We start from the raw sequence: 23,622 nt of genomic DNA, 5'->3' as shown, positions 1-23,622 counted from the left end.
ATATATAGTGTGTATCAGGTGCTTTTCCACTGTTGCGGATTCTGTCATATTTTGCGGTATACAGAGCTATTTTGGGGGGTAAGGTGCTAGACCCCATTACAAGGCCATGGGGTCTGTCACGTGCCATTGGGGACAGGCACAGAAAATTCAGAAAACCTGGGTCCTTAGCACAGGTGACCTCACTGTAGTGGACATAGTGGGGCAGCACCTATTTTGTCTGAGTGTGGGGACACCTTCCAGCATCTTGCCCACATGGCTCCATGCTATTAGGAGAGTGGTGGTCTGGAGTCAGGGGGGAGCTGAGGTAAATAAGGGAACAGATGAGGGGATTTGGTGGCAGCAGCAGCGGGCGCCCTGTCCTCCGCCACCAGGGGGCGGGGCTAACAACACATGAAGGAGCCGACACTATATAAGTAGCGACAGCCGGAGCCAGGCTCAGTTCCCCAGCGCAATACGGTGACAGCCGTGTACACAGCTCGGGGGGCTATCGCGACAGATTGGATTGTACTGACGGGAAGGGCATGTCTATGTGACTGGATAACACCTGTGCATGTGTGTGGCCGCCCTACATGACTTTTGCGTGGACCTGTTGTATAAGGAGTCTCTTTTAACCCCTGCGCTGCCGCTGGCACATGAAGAAGATGGATCTTATATGGGGCTTGACGTTTCTCTTACTGGGTTTGCAGCAGGTAAAATTGGCGGCTTGTGCGGCTGCTTCTTCTTCTTAGGTTGGATCGTGTGGTTTTGCAAGCAGATCTGATCGGTTTTGGGGGTCTTGTGTGTTTCTCAGGTCGCCGGCTCCGGGGTCTTTGAGCTTAGCCTTGACGCCTTTGTAAATAGCAACGGGACCTTGGCGGACGGGGGGTCGTGTCTGCCCAATTGTCGCATCTTCTTCAAGATCTGCCTGAAACACTACCAGACCGTCGTGTCCCCGGGGCCCTGCACCTTCGGGAACGTGGTCACCCCAGTGCTGGAGTCCGGGGGGTACATGAATGGCTTCCCCAATTACATCAGGGTGCCCTTCAACTTCACCTGGCCGGTAAGTACTCACCTACCTACTGGATGTCCATGTGCAATAGATCAGGTGCAAATATGCAATAGGGAACAATATCCTGCAATGTATAAGAGACCTCATATACTGTATAGGGATAGAATACCTATAGTATATACATATAACGTATTGTACACTATATCTGCTATAATATGCAATAGGGAGCAATATCCTGCAATGTATAGGAGACCTTCTATACGATATAATGCATATAGTATATACATAGAACAAAGATTGTACAATATATCTGATATAATATGCAATAGGGAACAATATCCTACAATGCATATGAGACCTTATATACAATATAGGGATATAATACCTATAGTATATACATAGAACAAAGATTCTACAATATATCTGATATAATATGCAATAAGGAACAATATCCTACAATGTAAATGAGACCTCCTATATAATATAGGGATATAATAGCTATAGTATATACATAGAACAAAGATTCTACAATATATCTGATATAATATGCAATAAGGAACAATATCCTACAATGTAAATGAGACATCCTATACAATATAGGGATATAATACCTATAGTATATACATAGAACACGTATTGTACAATATATCTGCTATAATATGCAATAGGGAACAATATCTTACAATGTAAATGAGACCTCATATACAATATAGAGCTATAATACATATAGTATATGCATATAACAAAGATTGTATGATATATATGACATGCAATAAGGAACTATCCTACAGTGTAAATGAGACATCATATGCAATATAGGGATATAATACATATAGTGTGTGTGTGTGTATGTATATATATATATATATATATATATATATATATATATATATTACATAATATGCTATATAAAGGAAATATATACACAAAAACATCAGATCTAAAATAAATATACAATATATACAAAAATATAACAAATATGCAATATAACTAATATCATACATCATATTCAATGTTGTACAATAGAAAGTATATAGTACACTACATACACATAGCAGTGTATACATACAACATAAACACCTAATAATACACAACACTATGCCGATATAAACCTACCTGGCCGTATTTACAGATAAACAGCCTTCTATTGACATAGCACCAGTGTAATCCTCGGCACTTTACAACAACAGGGAAGTAATATATATATACACTAAATATAACCAACCTTGCAAATATTTACGTGTAGGGCCAAACAATAGACTTAAAGGAGACTGACCCATAGAGCTTACAGTCTATAGTTGGGTTCACACAGTCCGGTTTATACTTGTGCTGTTATTGTGACTCCATGTAATATCGGATGCTGGGTTACACCTGGACTTGTAGCTTGTGAAGGGGCAGCCCAAGAAATTGCTAGGGCTAGTGATGTCAGGTGCTGTTTATTATACACCAATGAAAATGACTAAATTGGATCAAAAATGCAAAACGCGTATCACAGCAATGTAATGGCACATAACAGATATCTGACCAGACCAATATCAGCCTAATGAGTCCAAAGCAGCCATTGTATGGCTATGATGTGTCCAAAAACACCCCACTCTTGTGTGTCAACAGCTTCAAGATTGATTGTTAAAAATTGATTGTTTATTGATTGATGTTTAACAGCCTCATCATTAACAATCCGTCAATTCACAATCCGATTTTAACCATCTGTTTATAAACTGCATGGATGTGCACATCTGGTGGCCGCTACCGGGGACCCTGCTCTTCATGACTAACTGATCTGATGGAAATCTGCCAGAAAACTGATCTAATGTTCATACAATCTGTCTGCCACATCGGTTTGTAGACCGCTCTATAGATCAATTTCATCTTCTGTAAGATCGGTCTGACTGCTGTGTCTAAACCTATGCGCTATGGTGAGGTTGATACGATGTAATATTCTTATTTATACTAGGTATAGACTCAACACTAGCACCGAATAGGGACCCTAAATAACCTGCCACCTGTAAGATGGTACGGACCTGTTCAAGGTCTCTCCTGGTTGGAGACTATATCCCCCCCGCCTTTCCCCAGTAAAGCGCTTGGGTTAATGGAGATGTAAGCAGTAATACTATACGCAATTAGATTAATTAAACCCTGTACAGGCGACTGTTAATTAACACAATATTCCCGGTATCTGGTATATTTACATAATGAGTATATTTTTATTTATTATTTGTTCATTATATTAAATGTGTTAATTCATCTTGTTGCTTTTTTTTTCTCGCTTTTTCAGAAAACCTTTTCTCTGATTATCGAAGCGTTTCATAGACCTACAGGTAAATAAAGAAACGAAAGAAACACTAGAGGGCGCCATTGTCCCGCTCGTTCCAATCTACTGTATATTTCATGACCGCTATACTTTCCTATTTATAAGGTATCTTAGTAGTTAACCTTGCCCTTAACTTCAAATCCCGTTTCGACTTTCAAAACAAGCTGCCGTCGGAGAGATGTGTTTTTTTTTTTTGTTTTTTTTTCATGGCCTTACGTACCTAATCTCCAAAACAATTGCACTTCCTCCAGTTTATTTTTGGCGTGGGAAAGAAGTCCGCTCTTTGGTGAGAAAACCAGAAGTCTGCCAAATTGTCCTGACTGCCTTTTCCTGTATTTTACACCTTTTTCAAATTCCGCCCTTTGGAAAAGAAATAATGGCTTTTGGATGTTTTGCTGACATAGAGGAAGAGAATATTTCAACAAAACAATTCTCACATTGAAACCTTTTTCTTGAGGCCACCAACTCGGGTTCGCTCACTCACTTTGGTGTGCAAGACTGTTAGGATATTTTATACAAAAGCAAAATTCTAAAAAAAAAATTATTTTTTTTTTTAAATTTCCAAAATATATTTTGAATTTAAAGTGACTACCTAGATCAAAAGGATATGTAACTTCTTAAACTGGATGCTTACCTGCTATCTATTTTCTTAGTCTGGGGGTTTTTTAGCAGCTTTGAGACTGTGCTCAGTTAGTGTCTACCGAGGGGTTAAGGTGGAAAGCCTTAGCCTAAGGCCGATTTGCCCGCGGCGTTTTACATTACTTGCAAAGTGGATGGGATTCATGCAAATCCCATGCCCACTTTGCGGAAAAAATCGTAGCGCGAACATGCTGCGATTTCCAAAACCGTTGCGGTTTTGAAAATCGCAGCATGTCAATTATATCTACGGAAACGCCGGCGGCATTCCCGTAGATATAACTGTAACAGAAAGTCCGCGGAGGAAAACTCTGATGCATTCACGCCACAGTTGTTCCCGCAACGCTGCATTTCTGGTCCATGGGGCCTTAGCCTAAGGAGGTATTTATACTCATGGGATGGGTCATTGGTGTCCAATTTGTGGGGCTCTGTCACTCGGACCCCTACACTGATCAGCTCATCTGGTGTACTGGGCCACTGTACAAGAGCTGCAGTACCTTGGTGTCACAGTGGAGGACGTTGCAGTTCTTCACCTATTACTTGAATAGGAGCAGTGCTGCCTTTAATGCTGGGGCACAGGTAGCTGATTGGTGCAGGGTCTAGTTATCAAGGTTCCCCCACTGATCAGAGACTGATCAACTATCCTACTGATAGGTCATCAGTAAAAAAAAACAAAAACCCTTAAAGGGGTTTTCTGCCCCCCCTCTTAACAAGACCCTTAAAGGGGTTTTCTGCCCCCCCCCTTAACAAGACCCTTAAAGGTGTTTTCTGCCCCCCCCCCCCCTTAACTCATGAGACAATACTGTAGTCACAGATATGCCCAAAAAGCTGTAATACATCAATATCTGAGGAAAATACTGACTTGCATATTTTTCTTTACCAGTCACCCTACTTTAAGTTCAATGTGCTGTGGCGCACACACACACAAAAAAAATTAGTCTTGTGAAATAAACCAGTGTAAAATTTCCAATGTAAAGTAAAGGCGGCAGACTTCCTTAAAATATTCATCACCGCACGTGTTTTGCTGAAATAATTGGTTTTCTGGTTTTTCAAAAAAGTTAAATTGCCCTATTTTTTTTTTGTCTCCCCACAGGTTCTAACCAAGGGGAAGTGTTGGTTAGTGATTTTGTAATCCAGAAACCTCTGAATGTTGGTGAAACCTGGTCCAGTGATACGAAGATGGGAAAAAGAAACACTCAGCTGAAATATTCCTACAGAGTTGTATGCAGCGTAAACTACTATGGGGAAACCTGCTCTCGGCTCTGCAAACCTCGTGACGATCGCTTTGGACACTACAAATGTGAATCTGACGGCAGCATCGCGTGTATGAAGGGATGGAAAGGAGACTACTGCTCAAAACGTAAGGCTTGTGAACATCGGGGAACTTGTCCCTTGTCTCGTATCCATCTAGAAGACTAGCGCTACTTTCATGGCTGCCACTCTGATCCGTGTGCCTTTTTGTGATTCCTTCACTAACGTAAGTGAATGGAGTCTGATTTCGACCTAGGGGATGTTTCAACCCTGTCACAAAGATCCAACAGTGTTGAGCTTTTTTGTGACTTGGTCACAACACCTTTGTGTCATAGTGACTCCATTCACTTACCCCTCGTTCACATCTGCTTTGGTATTCCGTCCAGGAAAGTCTGCGTGGGGACCCCCATGAACAGAGTACCAAGCGCTGTGCAGTAAAAGCACACGGACCCCATAGACTATAATGGGGTCCGTGTGCTTGATGCGCGCTGCCCGTACGAATCATGCGGACAGGAAAGTAGATTGAACTAATTTCCTGTCCACATGATCTCTGCGGAGATCAAATACACGGAGAAACAGATCAGCATGGCCATCTCTGGTCATACAACAAGAGTTAAAGCCATGTCTGGCCTATTATCTCCCATGTATTTATCTACATATAACCCAGCATTATCCAACTTTTTAGTTTAGGGGTTTTTTTTTTCACTGATTCAAAACGGACATCTTTATTGTTTTGCCCTCCTAAGCCTACGTCCACATCTAGTGAAAGTGCTGCCAATTTTCTGTCCAGAGTTGCAGATGGAAGATCTGCCATAGAAAACTGTCAGCAAAGTGGACGAGTTTCTTACAGATCTCAACCACACACTGAGAAAAATCTGTTCAGAAATTGACCTGCTGTGCGGCTTTTAAGTCCGCAACAATTATTTCTGTGGATTTTTCACTGTAGATTTCAACCCTTTCAATCTAGCAGGGTAAAATCCACAACAAATCTGAATGCAAGACTTGTGGATTGTGCACAACATGTGCAAAGAACTAATTCCGGTACATGTGAGGGGAAGTATTTTGTTACGCATAAAGGGGCTCTATCAGCAAAATCATGCTGATAGAGCCCCACATATGCGTGAATAGCCTTTAAAAAGGCTATTCAGGCACCGTAAAAGTTACATTAAACTACCCTCCCACCCCCCGTTTTAAAATAAAACCCTAAAAAAGAATATACTCTACTTATGCATCGTGCACGCTGGGCGGCATTCAGGGTGTTTCTTCTTCTTCATCCACGCCTCTTCTTCCTCCGACGTCCTCCGGTACCGTCCTCCTCCAGCGCTCGCGAGCGGACACTTATATAAAAAAATGGCCTGGGTGCCTGCACAGTAGCTGTAGTAGAAGCCGCATGCTACTGTGCATGCGCCCAGGCCATTTTTTTATATCAGTGTCTGCTCGCAAGCGCTGGAGGAGGACAGGACCCCGAGGACATCGAAGGAAGAAGAGGCGTGGATGAAGAAGACACACCCTGAATGCCCGCCCAGCGTGCACGATGCATAAGTAGATAACATTCTTTTTTAGGGTATTATTTTAAAACGGGGGGGGGGGGGGGTAGTTTAATATAACATTTACGGTGCCTGAATAGCCTTTTTAAAGGCTATTCACGCATATGTGAGGCTCTATCAGCATGATTTTGCTGACAGAGCCCCTTTAAGTTGGCCTAAAGCCATTATTTCTCTTTATAATCCAATGATAATTTGTCATAAGCCTCAGAACACTTTGCGTCTGAGTGTATGTCTGTGATCTCCAAGCGCTTGTACACATCTTTCCCAGATTCTGAAACCGACAGCATCTACCCCGGGCATTCCCCGGACATATATAGACAGGGTAAGACCCCACATTACAGAACGTATGCTCTGCTCCATACACTGTACTTGACTGGTCATGGCCACGGATCTTGCACTGCCATAGCTTTGGTAGATGCTTTGCAATATACAATATACAATTTGCATCCCATTTGGGGAATCGATGGATCACTGAAACTTCAATGTAACAGACGTCAGATACAATTTATATAATTTTTTTTTTTTTTTCCCTATAAAATCTCTTTTAATAGTAATTGGATAAATAATAATGTTCCCATCTTTAAAGTTTACCCTTTAATTGCTGCAAATGTGATGGAGATGTATCTATTCTCGGCCACAGCTCGCAGAAACCTTATGCTCTGCCAGTTCTTGCTCCAAAGTCCAATTTAGCACAGACAATTTAGCATCCTTTATGCCCGAGAACACCTGCCAACACTGGAAGCTTGTCATTAGTCCCATGATACATCTCCAATCTGTAGCCCATTCAGCTGTTCATTAACCAAAAAATGAAAGGGTAATGTGCTCAGTCTAGAAATCCGGAGAGTTGGTGTAATCACACGTTGTGCCCGGGCCCTCCTATTCATAGGCCAGAATGAGTCTTAATTAGGCTAATGAACTACTGGTAACTTCTTACCATCTCCGAGCAATGATCTTATTCTATGCTACCTGGATGGACACGTGCAGAGGGTGATTTTTATTTTTTTATATTTTTTTTTTGGCTGTGGTTCATAGCTTAGGCGACATATTTGTCCTTATGTCCAGGCCTATTTCTACAATCTATGGCTAGCTTAAACTCCTACAAAGGCAAGTAGATTATTTACAGACACAGAATCTGTCAAGATAAAGATTGCCATCAAACCTTGTACGTGGCACAGCTTGTAGCAATCTATAGGGTAAGTTCACACGGGGTTTTTTGGTCAGGATTTTGAAGCCGTATCCGCCTCAAAATCCTGACCAAAAAGATGGCTCCCATTGAAATCAATGGGAGCGACATGCTCATTCTTCAGGCCGCTTCGCCTCACGATTCGGCCTGAAGACACTCCCGAAGAGACCCATTCATTTGGACCTAATCCGGAGCGGAGTGCGCGACTGGATGCCGGTGCAGTGCACCCTTATTTTGGACCGGAACCTGAGGCAAGTTCCGGTCCAAAAAACCCTGCGTGAACTTACCCTTATCTTGATCAATGACATTTGCAGTATAGCTTCAGTGATGGATCCGAGAACTGTTCGGCTTGTGCTTGGCCTCCTCTGCTTTACCCTACTCCCTGTTTAGGGTCATATTTCAGCGTCACTCCGAGAACAGATTATACCGAGTTGTGTTTGCATCAAACATGTTTTTGTCACAACAGAGGAATGGAGTTCAGTGAAGCAATCCGGGGAAACTACTGCAGGATCATTGCTTTCACATCGTAAACCTGACAATGACTGTAACCCTTGAACCATTTGCTTGTGGAATGAGTCATAAAGGGTTAACCTAGTACAGGCAAACCATTGTGTAAAAGAAGCGCAGCTTCCCTGACAGTAGGTTTCGTTCCTCTGTAAGGTTGCTAGAAATAGCCATTATTTGCGCGCCTGGTTCTGTGCAGGGCACCTGGTTTCGTGTCGGTACACATTTAACTCATTAGTGACCTAAATTGCATCATTATGGCCGGATTTGCGTGACTTTTTTTTTGGTTAAAAAAAAAAGTTTAGGCTGCAACAAAGGAAAACAACAAAAACCGTCTGCGTATAAAGCATTCAAAGGCTTCCTAAGGGTTCTGATCTTTTACACGTAATCGCAGGGAACAAACAGGAAGTAGATGTAGGACGTTTTACTTTATCCTGCATAGAGTTTACTGACCTTAGATCTCCTGGTTCCTAATGTAGCATCCCTAGACAGTGTATCGTAATAAAGCACCCCACTTGGTCATACCTTTGTGATGTCCATGGTGGAAAACTCCCTTAAGGCTAGCCAGGGGGCTGCATGTGGCCCTTGTGATCCTTGTGTGGCCCCCAACCATTAGGACACAGATGCCTTCTTAGCATATCGAGGCTTGGCTGTCAATTCTAGATTGCTGATATCGACTGGCACTGTGGTGTTGGTGTTATGGCGGCACTATGTGGCTGGTATGAATAGTAAGGCCTGTGTCCATATACTGACTATATGTCTCCAAAGATAATACACCTTTAATTTTATTGCAGCCGTTCATAATGGTACAATCTGACAGTGTGACTCTCCGATTCAGAAAAGGGTGTGAACCCCTGATCTCGAATTTCCTAGTAATAAGCCACACGGCTTCTGTGTTGGCTCAGAAAAGGATGCTATCTCATTGCTTCCATTAGACTTTTAGGGCCACCTTTAGGTTGCACAAGGCGATAATGCTGCAGCACAGAAAAAATACTAACATGTTGCATTAGTAAAACGTGTAGTCTCAGGCCCTGGGATCGAGGTCTTAGTAGAGAATTAGAGTTTGGGGGAAAATGTCCTAGAACTTGGTGTTATCAGCATAACTTTCCTTCTCTAGGCATGTAGAAATGTGTGTGTTTCTGTTGCTTTTTATGGAGTGCACACTACATTGATATCATTTCCAGTCATTGCTTCTCCATAGACGTGGGCGGGCAGCGTGCAGTGTTGGCGGCGCGCTTCTGTCGCTCTGTGGCTCTCCAGGGTCAAGTGTAATGTCGCACGCTCGGGTGGCTTGTGCTGTGCGGCACGCGTTGTTATTGTTATACTTGGCATTAGCTCCAGGGGACAAAGCGGAGAGAACAGCTGTAGTGAGGAGGGAGGGCTACACCAGCAACAACGGGAGCAGCTGTTATCTCACCGAGACTGGGGCTGAGGGCTGAAGAATTGTTGTTCAGAGTCATCCAGGCATTAAACGAGGCCCTTGTAAGCGGGCGAAATCCGTGTCACACGACTGCGGCCTGACAAAATTAACTGGCTGCGCCTCTCATTTAACAGATTGGAGCTGAGGGAGGGCAAAGGCGACAAGGTGGATAAGATGAAGGGGCTGTTAGAGCACGGGGACCTATATACTCATGTCCTGTGGGAAAAAATTGACTTCATACTGCAAAATATCAGTTCCACAAAGCATCAGTGACCTGTTAGATGGGGGAGGGGGGGTCTTCAGTGTTGGCTGCTGTAGCTGGTAGATATTCACTTCTCCCCCCAAACATGGGGAGAACATACAAACTCCTTGCAGATGTTGTTCCTGGCCGGATTTGAATCCAGGACTCCGTGCTGCAAGGCTGCAGTGCTAACCACTGAGCCACCGTGTTGCCCCACTATGTGGCAATTTTGACCATGGCCCCCGTCACATGACCAAAGATCGCAGTGTCACCCTGCAAGTTATGAAAATAAAAACGAAGCACAGATTTTAGTTTTTTGTGGCTCCATTCGCTTACATTACTTCTGTCACGTGACACAATGACACTGTGGTCTTTGGTCGCGAAACGAGAGTCCCTGTCAATCGCTGCGTAACCCCATCGAGAAAAAAAAGATGTTCTCCGGATAAATATGCAAATTGGCTGTCAAATGAAGGCGACTTTAGAGCTAATTTGCATACTCTTCCAATAGAGCACTGCCTGTAAGTCTCCAATGAGAATAGGATCCCTAAGATATTGGAGAAACGACCACAAAAAAAAATCCCTTTTTCTCTTATACCTCTCCTAATTTTACCCCCAAAAAAACAAATAATTTTAAGTTGGCCAGACAATAACATGAAGTGTCTGAGCCCTAATGCAAGAGTTGTAATAAGCCCCTGTTCAGCATCGGCCCACCATGTAATAAACTAGTGGCAAATAGGCCATGAACAAAACTTTTGCGCTCCCTAGAGCTACACCCGTCTAAACATGGCACTTTGAAGGGGCAGTGATTAACACTTTAATAACCGGAGCGCCTAAATTCAGCTGTGAGGTTTTTTTATGGTATATGACATCCCAGTGTGATAGTGGTGAGCAAAACACTCAACGTTCAATCTTGTATATTTCCACAGCAATATGTCTGGATGGGTGCAGCGAGCAAAACGGTTTCTGCAACAGCCCAGGGGAATGCTCGTGAGTATATTTATGCCTATTTTTTTACTATTTGAAGATCATGTAGCACTAACTTATTCACAAGGTGTACTGGGCAGATAATTTAAAATGGGGAAGAGTTGGGGTATTAAAGGAGTATCCCAGCTATTATTTATCTGCTACCCACAGTATACTGTCCAGGGTTAAAGGGGACTTCTGTGATACCAGGTTGGTGGTATCTGACCTTTGAAATGGCTGCAGCGCTAGAGATCAGCAGCTTCTTCACTGGTCAGTATATTAGAACGCAGTACACTTAGTAGCGACTGTGGATACTGCAGCGTTGTCCCATTCCAGTGACTTGGTCAAAGCTGCTGCACTGTTCTACTAATTTCTCAAATGGCTGATCAGCAGGGGTGTTGAAAATAAGACCACACCAATATGAAATTGCTAGCCTATTATAGTAATTTCTACGTACTCTATTTTGATTATTTACAATGGTTGCATCAATTTTGCAGTAACCTGGCCATAGCTTCTTACCTTCTTCATTGACTATATTGTGCCCCTTGGGTTCTGCAGACTTTATAGTAACATAAGCCTATTTACTGTGCATTTTATTGACCTATGGATTAATCCGATGTCCCAAATTAACATTTCAGCTGCCGTCCTGGTTGGCAAGGCCAATACTGCAATGAATGCATTCCACATAATGGATGTCGACATGGAACATGCCAAGCCCCATGGCAATGTATCTGTGATGAAGGCTGGGGAGGACTCTTCTGCGACCAGGGTGAGTATTCATAACCAATATCTCCTAAACTGTGCACATGAACCAATATAGTAGAGGTAACTTCTAATGTTTGATATAGTGCGCCCTTTTCCTATAACATTTTCTAACCCTATATGTGAAAGGGTAAAACTTATTCTAACCATCATCACATTTCTTGCAGATTTAAACTACTGCACTCACCATAAACCCTGCAAAAATGGAGCCACTTGTATGAACACTGGCCAGGGTAGTTACACATGTTCCTGTCGACCTGGTTATACCGGAGTAAACTGTGATGAAAAGATCAATGAGTGTGACAGCAATCCTTGCCGAAATGGTGGCAGCTGCACGGTAAGAAATGTTCATAAACCTCTAAAACTTCTTAAGTCTAAAGTTCTTAAATGAATTACAAGTAACTTTAGCCTAAAAAGATGTTTCAGGTACTGTATAATCCAACACAGTTAGAGGTTGTACCCAGTTTTGGAGTTATCCCCTATCAGTAGGATAGGAGATAATTTTTATTATACTGGGCGTCTGGTTCTCCTGTCCTTATGGAATGGCAGGAAGAGCATGCTACCTGCTCTATTGGAACAACCCCTTTAAAGGGATTCTACCATTAAAATCACATTTTTAGTAGCTCACACATAGAAAGGCTATTATTCTCCTACCTTTAGATGTCTTCTCCGCGCTGCCGTTCAGTAGAAATCCCGGTTTTTGTCTGTATTCAAAAGAGTTCTCTCGCAGCACTGGGGGTGGTCCCCAGCACTCAAACAGCACTGGGGGCGTCCCTAATGCTGTGGGAAAAATCTCCAGCGCCGCCTCCATCTTCTTCAGGAACTGCCTCTCTGCATGTCTTCTTCCAGAGCTGGGTTCAAACTTCTAGGCCTCGGGCAGAGCTGACTGCGCATGCCCACAGGCCACAAGAAAATAGCAGCTTATTTACTGTGTAAGCAGCCATTTTTCATGCGCAGTCTGCTCTGTCTGAGGCCCGCGGCCTAGAAGTTTGAACCCAGCTCCGGAAGAAGACTCAAACAGAGACCATTCCTGAAGAAGATTGAGGCGGCGCTGGAGACTTCTCTTGCAGCATTGGGGATGCCCCCAGTGCTGTTTGAGCGCTGTGGCCCACCCCCCGTGCTGCGAGAGAACTCATTTACATACAGACAAAAAAACGGGATTTCTATCAAATTTTAGGATTAAGGATAGGAAGTAGATCACAAGAGCCAAGGTCTGAGCGGCCAGACTGATTCTCTTCTACACATGGGACAAGTTTTGGCAATGTGTCCTTGAAGCTGTTGGCTGAAAGTATGGAGTCAGGAAACTTACCCATAATCGTACACTAAAGAACCAGTGATCGCTGTTAGGAAAGACTTTGTCCCAACTATTCCCCTAACCACAATGCACTATAATACACAAAATTGTAGTTTCTCATAAATTCCAGTCATTCCTTATACAAGAGACCACAGTTTCTAGTGTTTTCTCTAAACCGTAGCTCGTACATATCTAACATTTTGTACATGCTTAATGTACAGGTGGCCATGAACAAATGGTGCGATTACACCAGGTCAGGTAGTATGTCGGTACACCAGCTCTGAGAATAGATGTTATTGTCCTTGCGCTCTCCCTGCGCCTGTTTATTTGGCACTACATTGTCTGCTTGTTGAAACTAGAAATTCTTTAGCTGTGTTTGCACTATCAACATTTTGCATGTGTAATGTATGGGTAAAGCTTATTTGGAATAGCTTTTCTGTTTATACACTCTGAGTCGCACTATTATAGGCTGTGATTCATATGTAACCTTGCCCTGGATGGATTTCTTAAGAATAAATGTCCTGATGGTTGCCAGCTGTTTCTTCATCGTTGCGTGTATTCCTTCTGTTTCTTCCTAGGATGGGGAAAGTGGTTACGTCTGTGAATGTCCTCAAGGATATTATGGAACCCACTGTGAACACAGCGTATTAAATTGTGCAGATTCGCCATGCTTTAATGGCGGGACGTGTAGAGAACGGGAAATGGGCGCCAGCTATTCATGTCAGTGCCCTCTGGGGTATACAGGGTCCAACTGTGAAAAGAAAGTGGATCGATGTGTTAGCAACCCTTGTCTGAATGGTAAGTGATATATAGCTGATATTGATATGTATATTTAACACCGTGTGGTCCAGATATGGGTTGTAAAAATAGTGGCTTGAGAACTTCCATCCATCAAAAAAGGCTCACATGGGGTTTTTTTTGGTCCGGAGGCCGCCTCAGGTTCCGGACCAAAAAACGGGTAGCCGCGACTAAATGCTGGTGCAGTGCACAGACATCCAGTCGCGCACTCCGCCCCGGATTAGGCCCAATGAATGTCGCTTCTTTTTTATGGGAGCCGGAACAAACGGCTCCCGGAGAAAAGAACTTACCAGCTCCTATTGATTTCAAAGGGAGCTGTCTTTTTGGTCAGGATTTTGAGTCAGAAACTTCGTGTGAACTCAGCCTAAAGGGGTTTTGATATGGATGACCAAGCCAAAGTATCTGATTTATGGGCCTCCGTATCTGATCTATGGGGGTCGTCACATGGACACCATACATATTCACCCATGGCGTACATTCTGGCAATAGATTAGAGTCCCAGTGGTTGAGTCTCCACTGATCTAGCAGTTATTGCCTATATGGTGGATAGGTGATAAAGATTTATAACTGAAATACCCATTTATAGAAAGTAATGTGTCCATATAACCTTTAAAAATAAGAGGTATGGCCGAAACCTTTAAATGTTGATCATCAGTTGGGGGCGGGGTCTGTCTCCTAGCACCACCCATCAGCTGACTGAACTTTGCAGCTCTGTACATTGTGTAGTGGCCATGAGAGGTATTGCAGCTCTCTTCCATTGACCTGGGCTAAACATATACAGCATCTATCCTAAGAAAAAAAAGGAATAAAAGTCAGTCTTTTGTTTTTGTTTTTTTTAACCTTATTGTGTCTTTTAGTTAATCGTACCATAAGCAAATCCATCAGTAACCTAATTATGTATGTTAATCTCTCCCTATAGGAGGTCTCTGCTATGTCTTCAATTATAAACAGATGTGCCGCTGTCGTCTCGGATTTACTGGCCCGACATGTGGAGTGAATATGAACATATGTGCAAAGAAGCCCTGCTACAACGGAGGGACCTGCCATGAGAGTAATGGCGACTTTGGATGTACATGTCCTCCAGGCTTTACTGGGAAGACTTGTGATCTAAAAATCAGAGACGAATGTGCTGCCAACCCATGCAAGAATGGAGGATCTTGCTATAATGTGCCTAACGATAAAAGCATCGCTTGCGTTTGTCCTTCTGGTTTTATGGGAAGCCAGTGTGAATTTCAGGTTGACCGTCAAAAATCCTGGGACTTTCCTTGGGTTGCTGTCTTCATGGGTGCTGGCATGGTGGGACTCCTGGTTTTGTTATGTATGATCTTCATTGTTGTAAGACATTTTCGTCAAAAGCCAATGCAGGACACGAAGGCCATGAACAATTTATCAGATTTCCAGAAAGACAACTTAATACCAGCGTCACAACTTAAAAATATTAACAAAAAGAAGGACTTGGAGGTGGACTGTGGGTTAGAGAAGTCAAATTACAAGCTAAAAAACCACCCATTAGACTGCAATATAGCTAATGGATTTATTGGTGGTGTCATGAGTGGGAAAGGAAAAGCGGACAAGTTCCATAATAGTGAAAAATGCTTAGAAGAAGAAAAGTTCCCTCTTCATCTGCACAGGTAAGACCGGAAGGAAGACTTGGCAAGCTAAATATTCTAGAATTATGGTGTAACTTGCACCAAAAAACACAGGCGTACATGCTGTACCCCATGTTGAGTTAGACAATAAGTGGTATGGCTTATCAAAAGGCATGGGTTTTCAGAAAAAGGGGTGTGGGCCCGGACAGCCATCTTGTGGTGTTAGTAGTGTCCTGGCTTCCCCCAATGGCAGGGTAGAAGTAGGATCAGGTTCTTGGATTTCAACATGCCTGATCCTTTTGTTCTTTGAGAGACAAGTTGCCATCAGGTGTCTTAGGGTAAGTTCACGCGGGGTTTTTTTTGTCGTATCCACCTCAAAATCCTGACCAAAAAGATGGCTCCCATTGAAATCAGTTTTTTTTTTTTTTTTTTTTCTGGGAGCCATTTGTTCCGGCACCTGGAAAAAGAAGCGGCATGCTCATTCTTTCAGTCCCGTTCATTTGGGCCTAATCCGGAGCGGAATGCGCGACTGGATGCTGGTGCACTGCACCGGAATCCAGTCACAGCTACCCGTATTTTGGACCGGAACCTGAGGTGGCCTCGGTCCAAAAAACCCCTTGTGAACTTACCCTTACTCTTATCTCCCCATTGAGTAACCAGGACCAGAGAGCATGTGTATAGTGGGGTTGGTAAACAGGTACTATTTGACCAACCTCACGCTTTAAAGTATTAGGTTACCTGTTGTCAAGCCAGTTGTTGTTGTGCTTTGAAATGTGAGACGTAAAAAAGCAGGAAGACGTCTTATCCTATACATGTGTGTGTACAATGCCATTGTATAGGTCGTAGCATAGCCACTTGAGTTGTGTAGTTGTACATTCATAGTGACATTTGTAATGCTGAGCTGTGTATATCCTCTTATACACGGGGTATGTTTTTGAGCAGATACATGCATGTTGGATCGGTGATGTATAAAATGTTTCGATTGCGATCTGAAAGCAACATATGATAGATGGAGAGAAGCCAAGCTCTGTGATCTATAGGTTTATATGATTAGGAGGTGCTTAAAGAATAAATCCTAATAGGACTCCTCGGAGAGATAGTAAGAGTCCTGATCACCCCGCTGTGGATGGGGCATTCAAGGCTTGGTCTCTGCGAGTGCTAAATGGCACTTTTTTTTTTTTTTTTTTAAGCTCTATGCAGTGTAACATTGTTGGATCCATGTACAAGAAGCTGTTCAGTCCAGAAAATATGGTCCGTGGAGTCTCTAAACACAGGGTCAGCATTGTCTATGGTGTTGTCACTGGTCCAATACCCTAATCCTGTATAGACTTGGGTAACTAGGATACTGTGGGTCTGTGGATGGAGTACAGGGAAAGGCTGCCATTATAGGGACAGTATTTTCTAGACTGGAACGGCCCATGGGAAGGTACATGGAAGCCAACCAGTCATTGGCAGAAGTACATTCCTCATTGTGGTTTCCAAAGGACAACTAATTCTTTGATGAATGATCAACTTTACACTGCATAGAGAGGAAAAGATGGCGGAACATGCAGGGTTATGTTAAGATCATGATCCCTAATAGGTCCTGCTGCCTGGTCCTTCTGCCCAGAGAGGACCGTCAAAGTAGACTCTCAATATACATGTCAATAGCATTATTATGGCTGCAAGTACTTGGCGTTTTGCAAGCCCCACGGGGTAGGTGCAGAAATGTCTACAACAAATTTGCTAATTTGCTTCTAAAGGACCAAATATTCTATTGTGCAAATGCTGCAAAATGTCTCTTCTATACTTACGGTTTTTGTTTTTTTATTTATACAGTGAAAAGCCACAATGTAGAATATCCACTATATGTTCTCCAAGAGACTCCATGTACCAGTCCATTTATGTGATAGCAGAGGAACGGAACGAATGTGTGATAGCTACAGAGGTAAGGACACCGCTGCTGAAAAGTGCACGCACGATAGAATTACAGGAGGCCGATCCTCTTCCTAATGCATAGATGACTCTCTTAGATTGTAATATATAGTCTCTCCACGGATCACGGGTTTCCCGCTGCCACGCCAAATGTGTCTTTCAGATTAACCATTGACTTTGTTATAAGAAATAAAACGGTGAGACACTTTATGGCGTGGGATTTCCTCTTTATTAGAGATAAGGATTTTACGTCAGCATTAGACAAAGATAAGTTATTAGGAACATGAGTCCTGGGAATGGATCATTAAAGGGAATCTTGTCCAAAAGTTTAGTTTCCCAAATTTCTGTGTTATAAAGTCATCCATGCCTGCAATAAAACATAAAAACTGTATACTCCCCCCTGGGCATACACCTCAGCTTCAGTGCACATTCCCCATACCGCCAGCATTTGCACCGTGAAGTCGGGGTGTACGTCCTTGGAGTCGCTGAGGAAATGCTTAGGCACCGTGAATACCAGAGAGGAGTCTGAGATTCACCAGACTCCCCTCTACATAAGTAAAAAGGCTTAGGGGAAGTTCACATGGGGTTTTTTTGGACCGCGGAGGCCGCCTCAGGTTCTGGTCCAAAATACGGGTAGCCGTGACTGAAAGCCAGTGCACTGCACCAGTATCCAGTCGCGTACTCCGCTCCAGATTAGGCCCAATGAATGGGCGCATTCGGGAGGAGGGAGTGTCTTCAGGCTGTTGTGAGGCGAATCCGCCTGAAGACTGAGCATGTCGCTGCTTTTTCCAGGAGCCGGAACAAACAGCTCACGGAAAAAAGACCTGAGCGGCTCCCATTGATTTCAATGGGAGCCGTCTTTTTGGTCAGGATTTTGAGGCGAATGCGGCCTCAAAATCCTGACCAAAAAACTCAGTGTGACCTTACCCTTAGTGTTTTGTTTTGTTTTTTTCTAAATGCAGGTATGGATGGATTTACAACAGGGCAATCTGGGACACTAAAGCAACGATCTGTAAGGACCTTTTGGTGGTTTAGTATCCCAAATTGACCTAACAAGTGCCATTTTAAGGAAACCAGAAATCTAGTAGTCATATCCTTACATTAGTAGAAACTATGAACAGAACAAAGGGTTTAATTGCCTCTGATCTGCTCCATATTAGGCCGGAGACTTAGAGGGGATTAAGCTGAACAACGAGGTGGGGCATGATATTAAGACAGGAAGGGGGGAGGCTCCTGCTACAGCCAGTTGTGTCGGATCCAAGAACAAGACCATTAGAGGAAAGGGCAAACGTCTGAGTTCATGGGACTAATCTAGAATATTTCTTTTATATAGTTCTCCATTTTAGTTGTAAAAGGATGAGGAGATTAAGGAGGGAAAGTGCTTTCAGATTAATCCAGAAGTAGATCCGCAATATATGTGATAAATCTATGATCGCTGGGTGACCATACTGATGACTAGAATGGAGTCCCAAGCCATCGTAGTTTAAATGGAGTGGTGGTCACACATGCACACTTACAATCCATTCAATGTCTATGGGACGGATAGCTATAGCAGAGTGAGAGGACTGGTAGTACACAGATCTTACCACCATACCATTCACTGTCTATCAATACAACCAAATGCTGTACTCCACTGTCAGTCGCTCCTATAGACAGGTAGTGGGACCCTAGTACACGTGTGACCACCGCTCCATTGAAAGTCTTCCGGTACGGAGGCTTGGAGCCCTGGTTCTGTTGATCGGTGGGGCCTCTAGGAGTCATTGCATGCTTATGCTATACGTGTTTTCTTCCCATTTTGCTATCTTTTACTGATCGTCTATCCATCCTCTCTTGCAGGTGTAAACCTAAAGTCAAACATCCAGAAGTATAACTTTGATGTTCTCAAGCGCCACACACGGAAGGCATGCCATGTACCTATGTTTACAATTCATGACTGGAGGTGGTTTTTGAGCACAAAGCTGAAACTTGCTGCTTTTGGAAGATCAAAAAAAAAACCTGAGTTGAAGGGGGATAGACTGTGGCTTTGCTCGAGATGCAATAGACTTCGATCACTAGCTGTAGCGTTTAGGGGGTTGGATCGACTGAATGTAACAAAACTGGAAGAAGCGGAAGCAAAAAAAGACTGTTCGAGAGACTTTATCTTCACACGGTCGTTTCTTAAAGTGTCCTTTCAAAGCCTCACGCAAATGTGAGCCGTTGACAGCGATGGCTATCGTCTACTCATGCCTTAGAATACACAATCCAAGAAAGCGGATGGGTTTTGTTTGCTATGCAGAATGGAATTCCTTCTATCAAGGTCCTGGGGTTGTCCTACTTTTATGTTTTTAGAAGTGCCTAAAAGTGTCCCAAGAGATTGTCGGCTAAATCACTGCTTTTCTATGTAATACCTGAACAGTATTAAGCTATGACTTTTAACTCTTCACACACTGCATGTCATGCCATAGAGGTTTCGGGACAGACGTACTGGAAAAATTGAATGTGGACTTAGCTACCAATCCTACAAAATCCGTCCAAGCCTTACACTGCATGACAAGTCAATACAGCTGGCCATTTGTTTTATTTTTTTTTCTGTAATAATTCATTTTGCACTACTGAGAATTGTGAGATAGACTTTTTATTTTTCCGCAACACAGAGAAGACTATAATAAGTTGGTATTAAGGTTTTACACAGCCGAAGTAATTTATAGAAAGGCGTCCAATGTCTGTATTGACCTATGTAAATGTAAGGTTATTCCGATTAAGTGCATTCCTTTGAATCTATATATTATGTATTGTGTCCTTCATTGGCATAATGGGGAACTCCAACTTAATTCTAGCTCTTTTTCTCAAGTAAAGGGGTATTCCTGAACTTTAAAGGGCCGATGTCTAGCGAGTCTGGGGGTTTCGAGCTGGTTTCCGTTGGTTTGCTCCTTTCCCAGGTGGTTATATGTACCATGGGGGAAGGCTTTACTGTAGTCTCAGCGCCCCCTGGAGGTAGGGGGCACTGGTTCTGATCATGTGTCCCGGGATCAGAAATGACACAGAACTCCCGGGTACAACTTCCAAAACAAACCCTAGAGGAAGTAAAACACAACTCCCTGGACAAGCCCTTTTAGCATTGATGACCTATCCGATTGGTGAGGATCCAGTCCCCGCACCATCATGGAACCAGCTCTATAAACCGTGTAGTGGACATTAGTGGTACTGCAGGTCCAATCATGGCCACTACATAATACACACAGCCGTTTATTTTGTAGGACACCCCTACACATCAATATTAAAGTCCCAGAGAACCCCTTTAAGAGTTGCTGTTAAACTACAATTACAAAGTCAGTGGCTGCTCCGACTACAAAGGTGTTTTTATTTTTAGTTTATATATATTTTAGTTTTGAGAGTTGAAGGGCTCGAGGGATTTCTTAAATTATTTTTCATGTCTGAGCGTCTGATCTGTAGGTGTATATATGTATTATATATACACACATATATTCCTTAATATTGTCCATACCTAGCAATTGGCACATGTCACATAGCATAAAATAGTGTTGGTTAATTGTCAACCATAATTTAAGAAAAAACTACTGAACTGTGACCAACAAATTCCTCCCCTCCCCCCCCCCCACCCACCCCTGGCCTTTAGGGTGGCCATACACATTAGATGTATATCAGACAAACTTAATTTCGGTGGGACCTCCTGACTCTGTCATGACGGCAGATGTTGAGGAAGAGGAGGAGCGGGCTGTTGTTTTTCAACATGCCTGATCCATTTGTTCTCAGGGAGATTAAAGCTGTCTGGCATTGGCTTACTCGCCTCTCCCTATTAAGAACACATGTACATTGTCCATCGTGCATGTATGGAGGGGGTAGCTGTTCGAGAAACCGGTCGATTCCATCCAATGTGTATGACCAGACGAAAGGAGATCTTCACATCTCTCCTTGGCCATCTGCATTTTGATGTTCCGTGCAGCATAAGTCTTATTTTGCCAGACAAGAAAATGTTGCATGCAATGTGTGTTCTTACAGAATTAATACTGCAGATGCCCGAGGATAGGCGTGTGGCTTTATTGTGGGTTATTGTTTCGTTTTTTCTTTTGGAATCTATCATTTCAATAATTTAACATTGAATCAAAAGCACTGAACTTTTTTTATATCTTTGTTTTGTATATAATGTATATTTATAATCAAAACAAATGTAAATATGTACTGTCTTGTTTTAACATGTTACCATGAAAAGTTTGAGTTTTATTTTTTTTTTCAAAAATGAAAAACCTCTTCCAACCAATTTGTTTCCTGTCTTTAATTTAAATTTTTTTCTACTCTGGGGCACAGATTTATTTTAAGTTGTTTATCGACTTCCGCCCTACTTCATGAACTGCCATCCCCTTTTTATATGCAGAATGTTACAAGGAGTTCCCTAAGGGAGATCTGTATATTCCATTAACCCTTTAAAGGGGTTATCCAGAATCTGAAGATATTTGATACCCAAGACTTATCCACAGGATATACACAGTCCATTCACATTAATGTGACCACCTGACAAAATCCAGAATAACCACCTTTGGCAGAGCGGACGCTGCGAGACGTGCAGGAAGAGAGGGGATGTTGTGATGTCACTGGGATGTTGAGCCATGCCAACTCCAGTGCCGTAGCCAGCTGCGCTAGGTTACGTGGTTGAGCATCCATGGCGTGAACAACCCGATCGAGGTGGTCCCACACATTCTCAATTGGATTCAAGTCCGGGGAATTTGATAGCCAAGGGAGTACGGTAAACTCATCCTGGTGCTCCTCAAACCACGCACGTACACTGTGAGCTTTATGACACGTCGCATTGTCCTGCTGGTAGATGCCATCATCCTAGGGAAGAACAATTTGCATGTAGGGGTGAACATGGTCCGCAAGGATAGATGCATACTTGTGTGGATCCATCGTGCCTTCCACAATGATGAGAGCACCCAGATGGCTGATGACACGTGCATTCTGCCATTGGTTATTTAACGTTGACGTCAAAAGTAGGCGGTGGTCACATTAATATGACTGGACTGTGTATCATCAGTATCAGATTGGTCTGGGTCAGATGCCCAAACCCTGAACTAATCAGCTGATGCCCTAGTAGCCATAAATAAGGTATACAACTGGAAGCCTATTCTTATTCAATTAAATGTAATGGTGGCACCAGGGATCTGCAGCCCCGCTCCCAGTCTACACAGCTCTGTACACTGCATGGAGATTCCTGTCCATACAGCGTGGTGCCTGGAACTGCAGCCCCTCACTTTTATAGGAGTAGTGCCGCATCAGCTGATCAGTTTGGGTGTCAGACCCCAACTGATGTGATACTGATGACCTATTTTTTTTTTTAGTCTTGGATGGAAAGGGAGAAAGTTATTGATAGAGTACATATGAGCCCTTGTTACGGGGGAAAATGAGTCCCCTGTTATGTTTTGTCATGGGCAGAACTGATCTGGGTTGGTTCAGACGCAACAGCTGTGGCATAATGGTGAGGAATAGCCCCGAGCAATATAACCATTAGGTCCAATAACAACAGCGTCACTGTCATTATTATCCACAGGACAGGCTGCAAAAGAAAAGGTGGCAGCAGCTTTTGTCTTCTTCAATGGATCTAGATTGCAGGGTTGAAACTTAGTCCCACTACATGCATAGTGCCATGGGGTGAAAGCCCACAACCAGGCAAAGTACATGTACAGTGTATGGACACTAAATGAACGTAGTAATGTTGCTTATCACTTTGTGCAGGTGAACAACCATTGATCTATGTTGAATGGGTATGATCTACTTTAACAATCATGTTTAACACTATAATATAACGTATTATTATGGTATTTTGGGGGTTCTTAATGGTTTATACTTTAGTTCATCCATATAAGATTGTTGGGGGTTCAACTTGTCTTGATTACCAGGTAAGATAAGATAAGATAAGATATTCCTTTAATAGTCCCACAATGGGGAAATTTCAGTGATACAGTTTCATAGATGGTACAGTAGTATATAACAGGAGAGAAACACATACAAGCTCATGGCAGATAGAGAAATCCTAGGAATCATAGCAACTAAAAAGGAAAGAAACACAGACACACTGCAGGATCATTTAGTTCTCTGTGCGGATTGATGTTAATAATAATAATAATAATAATACAGCCGACTGTGGTTGGAGGACACGAGGAGGGGTCACAGCATGTAGATAGGCAGCTATCATGATAACATTTGGTAGTTCTTTGGTAGGTGGTGAG

The 23,622-nt window shown here is 42.9% G+C and overlaps 1 protein-coding gene across 1 annotated transcript; it reads left to right on the top strand.

Annotated features, from left to right (window-relative positions):
* The first annotated feature begins 455 nt into the window (after positions 1-455).
* DLL4 (delta like canonical Notch ligand 4) lies at positions 456-21,639 on the top strand. Its single transcript, XM_075283064.1, has 11 exons — positions 456-689; positions 791-1,039; positions 3,264-3,306; positions 5,029-5,295; positions 11,008-11,068; positions 11,683-11,813; positions 11,974-12,143; positions 13,679-13,898; positions 14,818-15,529; positions 17,306-17,414; positions 19,238-21,639. The coding sequence occupies exons 1-11, from the start codon at positions 633-635 to the stop codon at positions 19,241-19,243; spliced, it is 2,025 nt and encodes a 674-aa protein (XP_075139165.1). The 5' UTR covers positions 456-632; the 3' UTR covers positions 19,244-21,639.
* The last annotated feature ends 1,983 nt before the right edge of the window (positions 21,640-23,622 follow it).

The sequence above is a fragment of the Leptodactylus fuscus genome, chromosome 7 (assembly GCF_031893055.1).
Source record: "Leptodactylus fuscus isolate aLepFus1 chromosome 7, aLepFus1.hap2, whole genome shotgun sequence".
Lineage (NCBI taxonomy): Eukaryota > Metazoa > Chordata > Amphibia > Anura > Leptodactylidae > Leptodactylus > Leptodactylus fuscus.
This window is presented reverse-complemented; position numbering and strand designations above follow the sequence as displayed.